At 39.9% G+C, this 17,503-nt stretch overlaps 1 protein-coding gene across 2 annotated transcripts in view; it reads right to left on the minus strand.

Moving 5' to 3' along the window:
• The window catches only part of Dusp16 (dual specificity phosphatase 16), an 84,435-nt gene that overhangs the window by 11,139 nt on the left and 55,793 nt on the right, over nucleotides 1-17,503 (minus strand). For both annotated transcript variants that reach the window (XM_059258703.1, XM_059258704.1), the window contains exon 4: nucleotides 14,484-14,647. In XM_059258703.1, coding sequence (XP_059114686.1) covers nucleotides 14,484-14,647 — 164 coding nt within the window. The remainder of the gene's footprint in view (nucleotides 1-14,483; nucleotides 14,648-17,503) is intronic.

A 17,503-nucleotide genomic window follows, 5' to 3' on the forward strand; every position in this document is an offset into this window, starting at 1 on the left:
CTTTTCCAACTACTTTAAACACAAATGGTAGTTTCTTTCCTGTTTACCTTTCTGAAACATACTGGATCTCTCTCCTCTTCATTTTGCACACTTGGTATAGTAAGTGTATTTTATTTTGTACAAAGGATACAGATTGTCTGTGCAACCCTTTCTCATTTCTGAGATAACATCAAGAAACACCTTTGGCCTTCTAAGATTGACCAATCCCTTCTTTACACCAGAGCACAAGGCCCCTGGTGGGCTCATCTGCTCCAATTAAGCTCAGGATCAGACCATGAAGATCTTAATGGTGTTCATCACAACCTTTAATATCCAGTGCTTGGGGCAGAGGGACACTCGTTTTTCTCTAGGTGAACCACAGCTACCCTGGGTTTAACTAAGTACCATCTGACTCACTGCAGGCCCAGTATGTACCTGGTAAGGAGACCAAAGAGACCCACTAGAACTCAATCAGCCTCTGAGGCTTTTCTTACTAATGTCCTTAAGGAACCACACTATACTTCTTTCTCTTCTTTGCCAGTAGTAATTACTAAGTTACATTATGTTAAAGCAAAAGGAGGGGACTGGAGAGGCGGCTTAGCAATTAAAAGCACTTGTTCTTGTAGAGGACTGAGGTTCTATTCCCAGCACCCATGTGACTCACAATCATCTCTAACTCCAGTTCTAGGGACTCTGACCCCTCTTCTGAACTCCGTGGACACTGAGAATACTCATGGTACATATTTATACATGCAGGCAAAACTCTCACATATATAAAGAATAAGTGAAGCTTTTTGTTTTGTTTTTCTAGACAGGGTTTCTCTATGTAACATTCCTGGCCGTCCTGGAACTTGCTTTGTAGACCAGCCAGGCCTCGAACTCACTGAGAACTGCCTGCCTTTGCCTCCCAAGTGGTGGGATTAAGGGGTGTGCCACCACTGCCTGGCCTATTGTTGTTGTGCCTGACATGTAGCCTGATAATCCACATGTTACAGAAATGACAATTTAACCTATATTCAAAAATACTTGTTGAGCACCTTTATTAGAGGACTATTAATAGAACACTGTGATATATGGTACATATTAAGAAAATGACATCTAAAATATTAAAAAGACAATATCTACTATGTGCCAGGCACCATACTAAACATTTACTAGTTTTACTGAACCTCACACTTTCTGTGTGATATGTGCTATTATCATCTTCATTACAAATGAGAAAACTGAAGCTTAGAGGTTCTATATTTCCTAAGTCTCACCTCCACACACTGGTCCTGCCCTGCTAGAAAACAGTACCAAATGAAAGATTCAAATCCAAACATACTCATCTCCAGAAACTACTCTTTCAGTCCCCATAATACACTAAACTTAAGTTCCTTCTATAGCAAATTAACCTGAACAAGAAAGCAATAATTCCAGAAACCCACGAACTAAGTGTTGTGGTGCCTTCCTGTAATCTTAGTGCTGAGGAGGGACAGACAGACATCCCTGGAGCTCCCTGGCCTACTGGTGAGTGACCCGGTCTCAGAAAGCAAGGTAGATATCACCTAAGGAATGACGCCCAAAGTTGACCTCTGGCCTCCACTCACATCACTCAATCCACCCACTCCCACATAATCGCCTTATAAAACCTATTACCAGCTGCTACCTAAAATTCCTTTGGGAATAAGATAGAACTTTATCATAAAACAAGACCAAATTTGAAAACAAAAGGCAAACCAAGTACTAACATGCCACGTAAAATGAAAATGTAATCTGACTACTAAGTTAAATTCCATAGTGCCTTCGTGTGTAGATCTGTAGTTACTACATCAGTGGGAATGTCAGTTAAAGAAGGAAATCATTAAGGAGGACACATATTGAAATGTGATCTCTAGCTTAAAATTACATATTAAATAATTTATACGTAACATGGAAACAGGAGCAGGGCCATCTGGAAAAGGGCGAGAACTAACTGTGCAGGACAGAAGACAAAGATGGTTTGGCCAAAGTACACAATACAGTTGAGTGAAAATGTCTTCATAAAACTTACCATACACAATTAAACAGAATTCCAGGTCAGCCTGGGTTAAAAAAAATAGTAAAACAAATGTACATTAACACACTAATTTCTAATGCAACTTCTCTCCTTAGCTGAGTAGTTTTTAGGAAACCACACTAAATGCAACTATCTGTTTTTAGTTTTTGAAAAAAAGCAAGATCTCACAAAGGGCTGGAGATATAGCTCAGTGGTAGAAAGGTTGCCTAGCATATATGAGGCTCTGGGTTTTATTTCTATTACCAAAATAAATAAATAAATAGTAAATAAAAGAAAGAAGGAAAACAAAGAACTTAGGAAACAATGTCAGTACAGACATCTCTCCATTACGAATGTCTCCCAAATATTTATAGCTGCTAATTTAGCTGAGGTCATACAAAAACAAGTCTCTTCTCTCATTCTTATTCCATCAGAACATGACTATTTTAATTAATGTACATAATTATAATAGCAAGCAGACTAGCCCAGACAGGTCTGAGGGCAAATAACTGACTCTGGTAAGTACACTATTCAAACAGGGTGGCAGGTGTGCTGCAGGAAAGCCCACAGCTAGCCTGAGGGCACAAGGACTTCACAGTGAATCTCTGATGTTAGTTAAATAAGTTTTAGGAGTTCAATACAGCTCTATTAGTTGTTCTCTTGATTGATATTTCTTTAATATTTTGGTGAATGTGCATATAAGTGGCTGACAGGGTATATTAATTTAATATTTTTTTTCATTTTCGTGTGTGGGTTTATGTATACAACATAAGACCAGAAGAGGGTGTCAGATCCCCTGGAACTGAAGATAGAGGCAATTGTAAGTCAACCATGTAGGTGCTGGGGACCAAATCTAGGTCCTCAGCAAGGATAGTAAATTCTCTTAACTGATGAACCATCTCTCCAGCCCAAGGCACTGTAATTTTTTGTTGGTATATTTATGAAGAATAAGTATTTTGTGAAATGATTATTCTTCCACATAAATGGGTGCTAATGCCTTTGTTATAAATTAGATACATTTATGTAATTTTCATTTTATTTTGCCACATCATATAAAATATATGCAACTGAATAATTACTCTGTTCTGTAATTAAACAGTACAATCTTTAAACTTCTAGAGAGTAGTCATCTTACACTGTTATTTAGCTTGGACTTTGAACTACTGCTAATACGTGCCCGTCCGGTGATAAGACAAACCTCTGGTCTTCAATACCTTCTGACATCATGGTGCTTGAGTTCTTTGGACTCAGCTTCACTGCTTACCCTCATGATCTCGAGCCTACCATCTATTAGCTCAAAGCTTACAAAATTGCCATTGCCTGAACCCACTCTTGGACACCCTTACCCTCTTTCCTGTTCACTCTCTTATTCCACTACACCCAGAACCCTTCAGCCCTTCACTCTGATGATCCTACCCACTTTTCCTGTTCTTCATCCCCACGGAATCTGCCTTCCTTGTCCAACTTCAACTCCAGAGGCAATTGCTACAACCACTCCCTTGCTTCTGTCCTCAAGTCCTTTGCCGCTGTATCACTTCTTCAGGCTCGTCAGCTCTAATTACTAGGTAACATCAATCCTCCACTGAATCTGCAAGTGTGCCCATGGAGCTGCACAGGGCTATGGAAAAACCTTAGCAATGTCACTTGCTTTCACTTTTGATTCAGACTCCTCAGCAGTCAAGGCATTCCCTAGCCATGTGCTTTCCCCCTCTTGTGCCATCCCACCCACTTCCCTTCCCCTCAAAACTTCCACTATATTTCTGCTCATCCTTACTCTCAGCTGATGGAAGATCTCGTTTTCCTGCTACACGGGAAAATTAGACCAATTACAGGCAAATTTCATTCCATCCACCACATATACCTTCTACCAGCACAGACATCTGTACATTCTATCTTCCCAACTGTTGTTACAGATGACCAGCCAATGTCCATAAGGTCAGTCCCTCTTCTTGCTTAGTAAATTCAATCTCTTCTTATTCAAGGATATGATTCTAGCAATTGTTGGCCTTTCTTCTACATCAGTTCTCTACTCTCTTGGATGATTTCCTCTACTAACAATCAAACAAGTATTTCTCCCATCTTAAAAATATTTCTTTGCCTTAGGCTCCTCTTTTTAGCAAAATTCCTTGGAAGAGTTGCTTAAGCTGGCATCTCCATTCCTTTCTGCCTATTACTTCTCGCGCCCATTTATCCCACAAGCTTTCCCATCCCTCTAACAAGACACAGATCCTAAATTACCCTAGATCTCCATGTTGCCCTATCCAATGGCCAATTCTTATCTTTCATCTTTCTTGACCTACAGCACCATCTGACACACTTAATTAGACCCTCACTTTCTTCCTGGACTACTAGTCTCCATTTCTTTCCTGCTTCGCATTTACTTCTAAGAATACTTTGTTGAATACTTTTTAGGTCCCCAGACTTTCAATGCTAATTGCCCTATGGCTTAATCTACTCCATTTAGATTTTCTTAATGATCTTATATTTATGATACCAAATACTGTCCACATGCTAATGACTCAACTTTGTCCCTCCTGTTTCAAAGAACTCATTCTGATTCAAAGCCCCACCTGACTCCCCAGCATGTCCACCTGGAAGTTTAGTAGGCATCATGAACTTGGTGTGTCCGTCACTGAGCACCTCCTGTACTTGCCAGCTGCATCTTCTTTCTCCTTGACACGCCACACACACTCCTGCCATCTAGTCTACCAAAAGACTCTCAGCTTTGCCTTCAAATCTAGCCAGAATTCAACCACTTGTCACTCCTGTTACCAACTAGATTCCAACCACTATCAGACTACCAGGCCTGCTTTGTGGCCATTCTGCTTCTTCTGATAGGTCACACCACCTGTTTTCAACACTGGCACTGAAATGACTTCATAAAATCATGCCCTATTTCTCCCAGAGGAAATCTTTACAAGGTCTCAATGTACAGTCTGGCCCTCCTCCCAGTCTTTCTCTCTGACCAAGCTTCCCAAGCTCATTCTGTTTCAGCTACACTAGTCTCCTTGCTAGCCTCGTATTCCAATTCCCTCTGCTGTCTTCCTGGTGGCTTCTTCTGCCTGTGTTGCTCTTCTCTAGATAGCCAAGTGATTTGCTCTTTGACCTCTTTCAGGTGTTTGTTTAAATCCATCTCAGTGAGACTTATTTTTATCACCCCTTTTCATTAAAAACCATACCCCACGGATACTACCAACCTCTTACCCTATTTCCTTCAGGGTACTTATCTCCAGAAGCATTTATTACCATAAGACACAGGTAATAAATATGGATTGCATTATATAATTTACCTATTTACTCCATTACTATCTCTTCTCTTTTACAGATGTTATCTCCAGTATTGAGAATACTATCTGGCAAGCAGTAGAAACTCACTATTTGATGAATGAACTATTATCCTTAAAATGACTAAAATCATAATCTAGTAACTGTTTTATTAGTATCTTTTGATGAAGATCTCCATAAATGTTTCTTAAATACTTTCATTTAGGAAGCCATAATAAAACGTCATTAAACTATGATCCAATCGTTTCATAACTTATGAGAGACTGTTTTACCTGGTTTCCCAGATTTATTTAGGGAAAAAAAAAGGGATTTCTGAGTAAATTAACAGCATGGGGAAAAAAACATTTTAGCAGCTATGTTGAGGTAATTTTTAAGGACAAGGTAAATTGCCTGCATCAGGTTGAAACTGTTTACAAATAAAGTTATAAGTATTTGAAAATAATCATGTAGCGCTTATCACAGATCAAGGTGCTCCATAAGCATGCTCTGAGGCATGAAGAGCAGGCCATCCCATCAACAGATGAAGGCAGTTAGTTAGTTGCATAAATATCAACACAAAGAGGAGTCTGGTGCATATGGCAGAGCAGACCAATCAAAATAGCACTGGAGTAAAGCCAAAATGAAGGATCTGAAAGGACCCTAAATGAGAGCTACAGTCTTCATCTGACACTTAGACAAAGATACAGTCATCCTGCAGTATCCAAGGAGATTGATTCATACCTACAAAGATAGTAAAATTACTGGATGTTCAATCTATTTATAAAAAAAATAGCACAACTTTTGCATATATACTCTTATATTCATTAAGTCAACTCTAGATTACTTATAATACCAAATATAATGTAAATACTATGCAAGCATATGCAATACTACATTGTTTCAGGGGTAAAGACGAAAGTTTGTATTAGGTTCAGTACACATGTAATTTCTTGGATATTTTTAATATGGAGTTGGTTAAATCCATGCATGTGGAACCCGAAGATACAGAGGGTAGCTGTATAGTTACTGTGAGTGGAATGCAGAACACAAACGAAGACAAAGAAAAGCTTAGAAGTGTCTGGAAGCACTGGCTAGTCTAGTCTATTCTGAACTGGGAAGGTAAGCCGAGGAAGAGATCAGAAGAGCTGCATAATTATAGTCAGCCCACAGAAGTCTTAAATGTCAAAGTAAGGAGTCTTCATGCTACCAGGCTTCAACTCACACCTGGAATTTTAGCCTTCAGGAGGATAAAGCAGGAGGATTACATCAAGTTTGAGGCTATCCTGAGCTAAATAGTGAGTTCCAGGACTTCCTGGCCTATAGAGTAGGATGCTATCTCAAAAACAAAGCAAAAATTAAAAAAAATTAAAATTAAAAAGACATCTAGGTGTGGCATATACCTGGACAGCTAGAGCTACAGGGCAGAAACTTGTCTCATCAACCTCGTAATCCACCACATTTACTGCTAAGTAAAAAGGATTTGATCAAAGGATGATAAAACCATGATTTATTAGAAACATTTCATAAATAGTGTGGCATGGAATAATGAAGAGAATGAATCACAAACCCCAGAGCACAGCCCAGCAGGTTTCACTCCTGCAGTGTCCTGGGTTGGCTCCCTCTCCTCCCTCAGCTTTAAAGTGTTCCTTCCTGTTAATTAAGGCTAACAGTAAGGATGATATAATGAAGGTAACAGTATGAGGACATACAATATGTAACATATAAAGTCTCACTAAATACTATGTCACTTTATCCTGTTTTTAAAACAGCTTGTAACTGAGCATAGTCACACACGCCTATAATCCCAGCACTCAGGAGGCTACAGCAAGAAGATAGATAACAAGGTTCAAGGCCAGCCTGCGCTCCATCATGAGATCTCCTTCTTCTGTTTCTTATAGGAAGAATGTAAGTTATATGATATATGAAAAATATATATATCAATATATCTATTACCCAAAAAGCCTGCAATGTAAATTCCCCATTAATTCAAACTTCTCTTCCTCTTAATTGGCATTAAGCTGAATAAAGCAGGTCAGATATAAGAAAGGGTTCTCCCGCAAAATAAAAAATAAACTTAAACAATGTGTTCTGGTTCTAACACACAATTAAAGATGTTCAAAAATGGTAATTATAGCCAGGTGTGGTGGTAAAGATCTTTGATCCTAGCACTTGGCAAACAGAAGTAGGAGGATCTCTGTGAGTTCATGAACCACCTGGTCTACATAGTAAGTTCCAGGGCAGCCAGGATTCCATAGCAAGATTTGTCTCAAAAGAAAACAAAAATAGTAATATTTATGAGTCAAAAGAGAACATTTAATTCTGTTACTATAATTTTCATTAATTTTTTTTGAGACAAGGTCTTGATATACATAATAGGTAGCCCACTTTGGCCTGGAACACCCTAGCCCAGGCTGGCCTTGATTCTCAATTCTCTTGCCTCAGCCTCTGAAGTACAGGGGTTACAGGAACACACACTCTCACTTGGCACTTCATTCCCTGGTTTTTTGTTTGTTTGTTTGTTTGTTTAAGTGTGTCTCCTATACAAGAAATACGCTCTCTCTACAGTTAAGACTAATTTTTAAGTACAGATTCTATAATCTGTTCATAAGATCATAGAGTCTTATGGAATACTGATTACAAGATGACCTTACTAAAACTGGTCTTCCCTCGCCCCCCCCCACACACACACACATACAAGTTCTTTATGTTAAGCAGCTAGTTTGAGAACAGAAGATCCCATTGAATCATATGGGCATTGAATTTCTGGATAATGTTACTTTAATTTTCCTTTCTGAAGTCAATTCCATGGCACTTTGCATTTGTCCCTCAATTTGCATTCAACATTGACCTCAAGTTCTACCTGCTCTAGCCAGGCTTTCTCAAATATCAATGACCACTGGATCTACCACTCACTTACATATGCTATCCTATGATGACCATAATGCATGCTCCCATCCTATAAGATGGACTAGGTCATTTCATCTGAATATCATATGAGCACTAAGAGTCAGAAATTACCAGTTTCCAGGGGGAAGAAACCATGATTGAGTAACTTGATAAAAGTGACAGAGTAGTTAGGTGGAGAACTGGCATGAAAAACTGTTTCTACCCAAAGCTGTCTGTCAGCCATCATGTGGTACTGCTTTAGTACTGGGAGTTATGCTGAACCACCTTGTTGTGTGAATTATTGTTTAACAAATAAGTCTTTCTTATCTAAACAATCAATGTGTACACTGTATTTTTTTTTAAAATACAATATTTTTAATGATAATTTTGGTGGTCTTATCTTCCTACATCATATACTTCCCTGAGAAACCTCCAAATCAGCATTTGACAATGCTGTGTACAGGCTATTCCCTAACACCTGTATAAAATAAATACATCAGCACTAGTCCTACCTGAAACATAATAAGACAGTGTGGGAAAAATCAATTTTTGCATGTTAAAAGGCCACAATAAAAAAAACACATAAAGAATGCTGACAACAAGCTGGGCATTGACGGTGCACACCTTTAATCCCAGCACTCAGGAGGCAGAGGCAGATGGATGTCTGAGTTGGAGGCCAGCCTGGTCTATAGAATGAGTTCCAGAATAGCCAGAGCTGTTACACAGAGAGATCCTGTCTCAGAAAAAAGAAAAAGAAAAAAGAATGCTGGGGGCAGACAGTTTGTGGCAGCTTAAGTGGTTCACTCCAGACGTACAACAGTTCCAGGCGACTCTCAATAGATAATTTTATCAGTACATTCGGAGTATTTAAGTATAAAATCTAAAAACTCCTCTAACTTTTAAGGGATAAGAGAGAAAAATAATCAAGAAACTTGAGGGACGGCAATACAGCTTAGTGTGAGAACACTTGCCTAGCACACACAAGGCTCCAGAATTGTAAGAGAGAAGAAAAAAAATCTCATATTCAAATACTAGAGATTCTCAAACTTCTCTCATTCCGGATAAGAAATGGGCATCAGCGAATGACTTTAATGCAGTACAATCAACTGTTCTCATTTCAGCTAGTAAAGACCAGAGAACAAGAAAACAGTATAAGAAACAAAAGTACAGTGCAAAAGGAAGGAGGAGGATTCTTGGCAAGCAGTGACTTCTCATGGTTTTTAAACAAAAGGCACACCTTTAAAATGTGGGAAAGAACTAGTTCATGCCAACAGTTTAACCTTACTGTCCACTAAGGTACCTGAGGCCTCATATTGCTCTTACCATCTCAAGTCTGACCACTCCAAATTGAGGTGTGAAGTATAAAATACATGGCAGACTTCAAACACTTGATACAAGGAAAAGAACATAAAACAAATTTTTATATTGACTATTAAAATACTGACTTAAGTGAAATGACTTAACTAAAATTAACTCTAAATTGTCTTCATCTTTTTTAATAATGCTGCTATAATATTTCAAATTATGTATGAGCTTGTTTTCTACTGAACATCACTGATAAAGAATTAGTTGTAGAAGAAAACCAGGAGGGGAAAAAAAAACCCCTCAACTATGATCCAAAAGACTGTTGGGATTTGTCATTCCTTCCGTATAGCCTGATACCGAGAATTCCATTTTCCAGAAAATGGCGAAGCTCTCTGCCACTGAAGCCAATGACAAAGCCTCAGGTAAATGACTTAACACCTTGGGGCCAGCCTACATCCCAATCCTATGTGGGTTAAACACAACAGTGTAAACAGCCTGAACTTTTTTCTTTTCTTGTCAGTGCCAAGACAAGAAGACCTCACTATACAGCCCAGGCTGGTCTGTAGCTCATGTTGAGATTACAGATGTAAGCCATTATTCCTAAGAGCCAAGCACTTTAAATGTACATATTGAAATTTGGAGTCAACCTATTTTCAACAATTTAGCATTGCATTATATTCCCTCCATTATATTAGCTATGAGCCTCCTAAGAAAATATCTGTGCTTTTAACAAATTTTGGTGATGTTTTTATTGTGTGTGTGCATATGCATATTCATGTGTGGGTGTGGGTGTATGTGTATGTGTGCGCACGCGCGCGCACGCGCGTCTGCACACACATGTAGAAACCAGAGGACAACCTCAATAGTGTTACTCCTCAATAGCAATCCACTTTTATTTACTATTCAGATAGGGTGTCTCGCCAGGACCTGGGGCTTGCTGATAAGACTAGGCTGGCTGCCCAGTGGACCCCAGGGATCTAATTGTCTGCATCTCTTCCATGCTGGGATTACAAACACATACCAGTGGTGGGGATGGAATTCAAATCCTCATATTTGTGCTGCAAGCACAACACACACACACACACACACACACACACACACACACACACACAATCTAGATATCTATATGTACACAGATATATGTATGTATATGTATATATATATATATATGTGTGTATATGTAACATTTGTTTGTTTATTTATTTAGTGTGTATGTTTACACACCATGGAGTACATGTATAGGCCAGAGGACAACTTATAGGAGTCAGTTTTCTCTTCCCACCATGTGGGCTCCAGGTATCAAACTCAGGTTATTAGGGTTGGTAGCAAGTACCTTTATCCACTGAGCCATCTCCCTGGCCCAGCACTTTATGATTTTTTTTTTAATATTAATAACATTATACCTGTGCTGGACAGTTTTATGTCAACCTGACACAAGCTAAAGTTATCTGAGGGGAGGGCACCTCAGTTAAGAAAATGCCTCCATAAGATCCAGGCTAGCCAAGCGTGGTAGTGCATGCCTTTAATCCCAGCACTTGGGAGGCAGAGGCAGGTGGATCTCTGTGAGTTCAAGGCCAGCCTGGTCTACAGAGTGAGTTCCAGGACAACCAGGAATGTTACACAGAGAAACCCTGTCTTGAAAAACAAATAAACAAACAAAAAGATCCAGGCTGAATGCAAACCTGTAGGGCATTTTCTTAATTGATGTAGGAGGGCCCAGCCCATTGTGGTGCTATCCCTGGGCTGGTGGTCCTGGGTTCTATAAGAAAGCAGACTGAGTAAGCCATGAGGAACAAGCCAGTAAGTCGCACCCCTCCATGGCTGCCTCCAGGTTCCTGCCCTATTTGAGTTCTTGTCCTGACTTTCTATGATGAGGAACAGCAATATGGAAGTATAAACCAAATAAACCTTTTCCTCCCCAACTTTCTTTTGGTCATGGTGTTTCATCATAACAATAGTAACCCTAATTAAGACAACAGCCTTGTAGACTTTTTTTTAATGACTTCAACTTCTAAATTTTAATAAAAAGGAACATATCATTATGGAAGATCATTAAATTTTTACCTTCAGAGATCTTAAAGAAAAAATAAGCATATATTATTGTTCCTGGAACGTTTAAATCAGGAGGTTGAACATGAAGATCCTTTAGTTTATAATTGTGATTTCAAAGAAAATGGCCCCCAAAGGGAGTGGCATTATCAGGAGGTGTGGCCTTGTTAGAGTAGGTGTGGCCTTATTGGAGGAAGTGTGTCATTGTGGAGGCAGGCTTTGATATCTCATATGTCCTCAAGCCATACCCAGTGAGAGACCCCTTCCTGTTGCCTGTCCCTCAGCTACCTCTATAGCACCACGTCTGCCTACATGCCACCACATCCCACCACTATGATACTGGACTAAACCTCTGAACTGTAAACCATCCAATTAAATATTTTCCTTTATAAGAGTTGCTGTGGTCATGGTGTCTCTTCACAGTAATAGAAACTCTAACTAAGATAATGATGCTTGTGAAAGAGTCAATCTGCCATGTATCTGTAATCCTAGCCTTCTGAAAGGAGCTAAATAAGCTCAAGACTAGCCTAGGCTTATGGACCCCGTCTAAGAAAAACAAAACTTAAAAATAAACAAAAACAAAATTGGGCCATGTTGTGAGTTCATTTAACACTTTGTAATAACAATTTTTCACATAGCAAAATTAAAGTGGCTAACTATTGATGTATTTATTGCCTGTATACATTGTATATAGTTACTGTACTTATTGTATATAGTTTTTCTTATATTAGTTATAAACTTTTTTTATTTTAGACAAAAAAGGGAAAATGTGGTGATATTTTATTTATGCTCTAACAAATAAAGCTTGCCTGAAAATCAGAAGGAGGAGCTAGCCACTAGTTAACCATAGAGGTCTGGAGATCTGTACAGACAGATAGTAAGTGATAGAGCTGGGCAGAGAGAGGAAGTGACAAGGAGCGGTGGAGAGAGGAGCTCGCTCTCTTTCTGCGGAGGATTTTGTAGGGGTAAGAACTAGTGGCTTGCTTTGCTTCTGTGATCTCTCAGCTTTCACCCCAGTATCTGGTTCTGGGTTTTCTATTAATAAGACTGGTTAGCAATCTGTGTTACAGGTAACTAAATCTCTAAAATCTTCAGCTCAAAAGGTTCTTGTCAACAGTGAACCTCATGGTCAAAGACAAATTCCTGTCCAATGTTTCAAAGCTGCTCAGCCTTCCAATGCTTCTTAGTACTCTCTCTCCCCCCTCACTTCCATATCTGTGGTAAAGAGGCTTAGTGACAGTCTTCCACAGTGACTTCTGGCTGAACTTATTGTTCCACGAACACCCCATATACACACCAGACAGTGTTTCGCTGTGTAGTTTTGGTGCCTGTCCTGGAACTCATGTAGATCAGGCTGGCCTTGAACTCACAGAGATCTGCCTGCCTCTGCCTCCCAAGTGCTAGGATTAAAAGTATGTGCCACCATCACCTGGCTTCCATGAGCTTCTGTAAGTCTGTTCTCCACCCACAAAGATTACATGTTCTGTTTATTACACAGAAGTCAAGGCAGCAAGTGAAACCAGAAAGCGCGCATTTCCCTATTCTCAATCCAGGTTCTGGTTTGAATGCCATCACCCTATGAGTGCTCACTCAGTTGTTAAGTTGAAAAGAGTACAGAGCAAAAATCAATGTGTCATTGTAAAAAATAAATAACAGGATTAATAGTAGTCCCATGCTCAAAGGCAGTGTGACCCCACCAGAGAGGTTTTGTTCATATATAAGCTGTCAAGTCTTAAGTAGGCAGACCTCATCACAGAGGAGCAAACACATGAATAACACACCGTGAAGGCAAATCTTACAGAAGCAGGGGCTCTGATGGAAAAGGAATAGTAAAAGTGCTTCACTGATGCCCAAAATAGTATTTTTCCTTCTACAAAATTTTGTTTTCTGTGCTAAGAAGACTACTGTGCACTCTCCAGACAGCCCAATTGTTCCCATCATTCAAGGAGAAAATGCTCAGGGAAATTGATGCCTTCATAAAGTAGCATTCTCAAATCACCAAGAGCTGAATTAAGATCGCTAGTTGCTTTTTCAATTAGCAACACCATAAATTAAGAAATTTTAGAGAAAAGTCACTTTTCCAAACAGGAAGAACACTTTCACTTTTTTAGCATTCCTGCTTAAGAGCATGTAAACTGTAGAATCAGATTATAGTTCTAATATTGTTATGTTTGTGCCATTATACACAAAAGCCTCCATCCAAAACAAACAAACAAAAAAGCAAGTGCTGGGCGGTGGTGGTGCACGCCTTTAGTTCCAGCACTTAGGAGGCAGGGGCAGGCAGATCTCTGTGAGTTCAAGGACAGCATGGTCTACAGAGTGAGTTCCAGGACAGACACCAAAGCTACACAGAGAAACCCTGTCTCGAAAAAACAAAAGAAGCCTCCATTCAGTATGTGTTTCTATAACAGGGCATGACTGTTCAGTGCTGTCCACAGCTCTTCAGCAAGACTCCATGTTCCTCTCTCAGCAAACTGTTCAGCCACCTTCAAACATAGCCTAACTAACAAAGCACACTTCTGAGTCTCTCTCCTTGACATTTTAGATCATCTCTCCCTATTCTCCTGTCAACTGTCATCATGAGGATCTTCCTCAATCCAGACATGACCTGAATCCCTTTCTAGTATGCTGCAAAAAAAAACAAAACAAAACAAAAACCTAATGCATTATAAGTGTAGGGCACCCAGTTACAGTAATAGAACAATTAATAGTCCAAGAAGACAAAGCTAATGGTATGGAAAAAAAAAAGAAAAGAATCTTATTTCAAGTTTCTTGGACCTATGAGGAAAACAAAAACAATTTGGGTGTCCTATGGCAATAAGTAACACCAAACAAAGTAATATGGGAAAGATAATGGACACTTAGCCTGGTGAGGGTGTCACACTAACGATGTTCCTCCTTTCTGGGATCACAGAATGTTCCACTGCTGCTTCACCAGCTGCTCCCAACAGATACATAAAGAAAGGCGTTTTGAAGCACCCACCTTGTTGAGGACATCTCGCTGGCAGCCAAGATAGAGATTGGGAAGAATTCGAGTTGGCCCAATGTTGGCAACAGGTAAGCAAGGCTGAGATATGCAGGTAGGGACTAGAGTGGATTTTCCTTCACAGAGGCCAGGGAAACAACGAGAGAACTCAGCAAACCCACCTAAGAATAAACATTGTAAGATTATGCCATGTACAATGTAACATAAACCAGCCTTCTGGGAACTACTTGACTAAAACCATTTAAAACAGAAAAATCAGATGGTACAGAGCCAAGCAAATAACACTGCCTATGTGCACATTCCTTCCCACAGCTGCTGATGCTAAACTGATGTAGAATCCAGCACTGAGTCTAGCTTATAAGGCTAGTATGGACGGACAAGTTCTGAGGGCAATGAAAATAAACCATTGCCTTTTTCAGACAGTCTCTTAATCCTCACATACTCTATGACATGTGATCTCCCTTTCTCTCTCCATAAAAATGTTATTTATGGGACAATAAAGAGGATTTTAAATCAATAGCAAAGAAGTCAAAAATAATTATTCACAACAGCAAACAAATGGGTATTTTAAAAAGTGATAAACTGAATGTATTCTTTTAGAATAAAAATAATGCTGTAAGCTCTTCCAAGATTTAACTTTAAGTCTTCCAACCATACAGATTACTGTGTAGTATTGTGGTAGGATAAGACAAGGTCATGAGCCAGGCAGTAGTTGTGCATGCCTTTAATTCAGCACTCAGGAGGCAGGGGCAGGTGGATCTCTGTGAGTTTGAGACTAGAATGGTCTAACAGAGTGAATTCCAGGACATCCAAGACCACACAGAGAAACCCTGTCTCAACAAAGGAAACAAGCAAGACAAGGTCTTGATTAACCTAGGCATGCTTCAAGCTCAGTATGTGGCTGAGGATGACCTTGAGCTCCTCCAACCTGGGCCTCCCAAGTGCTGGGATTCAGGTTGTACCATCCTATCTGGCCATTTTTCTCAAGATATCAAAAACTTGCCTTACTCTTAAAACTTATCTCTATTACAAGTCATTACAGTTCTGTACACAGTTAGTCAAGGCTCCATAATTACCACTGATTTCTGGAACTCCTGCTCATTTTTCTAAGCACTACAAAGAAGTGTTCACAGATCCTAAATCATTTATAGTATATGAATTCTTGTGGCAAGAATTCTGGGTTCAGATGTAGAACTTGGGGTTGTTTGGCCGGCCTCAGGCTTTTTTTTTTTCTTTGCATTTATTTAGTGAGTGTATGAGAGGTGGGGGCAGGTATGGAAGCCTGAGGACAAGCTGCTGGAGTCCTTTTTCTAACATGTGAGCTCAGCAAAGGCCTTTCCCTACTAAGCCACCTCCTTAGTGCCAGTCCTGTGGTTCCAGGCTTATATTTCTAATGAATTGTCCTATGGCCTTCATTAAGTATCATAGTCTTGCCACAATTCAATAGAGAAAAATCCATATAGCATTCTGAACTCATCTGAAGGGAGAAAATGTGAGGAAGGTCTTCTCAGGAATTTGCAATTTAAATAAATATTCCTTTCTATCCAGATGAAAATACAGGAACCAAATTGTTTCTAATAAAATTCCTTACTATCCAAATGCTTACCTTTTGTTTTGTTTTGTTTTGGTTTGGTTTTTTGAGACAGGGTTTCTCTGTATAGCTTTGCACCTTTCCTGGATCTTGCTCTGTAGACCAGGCTGGCCTCAAACTCACAGAGATCCGCCTGGCTCTGCCTCCCGAGTGCTGGGATTAAAGGCGTGCGCCACCACCGCCCAGCCCTTACCTGTTAATATCTCAACTCAGGAACCTTGAAGATTAGAATTATGGAAAATACTTGTTCAACTCAAGTATAATCCACCAGGACCTGTTTCTACTGTCTATGTTCAGTCCAGGGTCCAGGAGCAGTGAGCTCCAACAGCAGGAATTTGCAACAACACTTAAGCCACAGCAAAATATAAGACAACATTCCTACCTCCAGTCTAAGGATCTATAACTTTTTTTTTTTGAGACAGGGTTTCTCTATGTAGCTTTGCACCTTTCCTATATCTCGCTCTGTAGCCCAGACTGGCCTTGAACTCACAGAGATCCGCCTGCCTCTGCCTCCTGAGTGCTGGGATTAAAGGTGTGCACCACCACCGCCTGGCAGGATCTATAATTTTAAAACTATTCTTACACACGAGGAATTGAAAGGTCTAAAGCTAAATTGGTGGATAGAGCAGGAGGATCAGTTCCGCTGTAGAGATCCAAATTACTTTGTACGATGGACAAGGCACTCAAATCTACACCTGTATGGGTTTTACTTTTCATCATTTCCAAACATGACTTCCAGCCCCGTAAAACTTATTTCATACTGCAGGCACACCACCACTCTGCCTGCACCATATGTGAATACATACATGCCCAGTGATCACACAGTAGGGAAAGCAAGAAGACAAGCTTCTATATTTGAGTTCACTCCTGCCCAGCACATTCTAGATGTGGTCTGATGTGGTGAAGTTACTGAGTCCCCAACTCCTAGTCTCCTCATCTGTAGAACAAGAATAACTCTGAAAGGGTTACTTAACCTACACGCCGGCAGCACTGTGTGCGGCACACAGCAAGCACTCAAGCGGCGTCAGCGGTTATTATTCCGGGACAGCAACCATCCTCCCCCCAGCACCTCCATAGGATCCTCCAAAGACACCAAGAGGAAAAGCAGAGCCACAAAAGCCTTAGAACCTCAGGTCACAATTCCCAGGGTACACCAGAACACTGGTGTCCCGAAAGAAGCCGACAGAGGGGATTTGTCCACAGAGTAAGATAAACACTGCATGTATCTCCTGAGAGAATCACAGCTCCTATTAACATATTAAGGACTCAAAATGCTTTTTTCAAAGAAAATGGTTTAATTTACTTAAGCCAAATAAGCTTTTACAAACTGATTTAACCATGGAAGTCCCTCTAAAATCTTTAGCTGATCGTGGCATTCTATACAAGTAAATGCTAGAGTGCCATCAACTAGACTTTCTCTACCTAC

This window comes from Peromyscus eremicus, chromosome 3 (genome assembly GCF_949786415.1).
Source record: "Peromyscus eremicus chromosome 3, PerEre_H2_v1, whole genome shotgun sequence".
In the NCBI taxonomy this organism is placed as follows: domain Eukaryota; kingdom Metazoa; phylum Chordata; class Mammalia; order Rodentia; family Cricetidae; genus Peromyscus; species Peromyscus eremicus.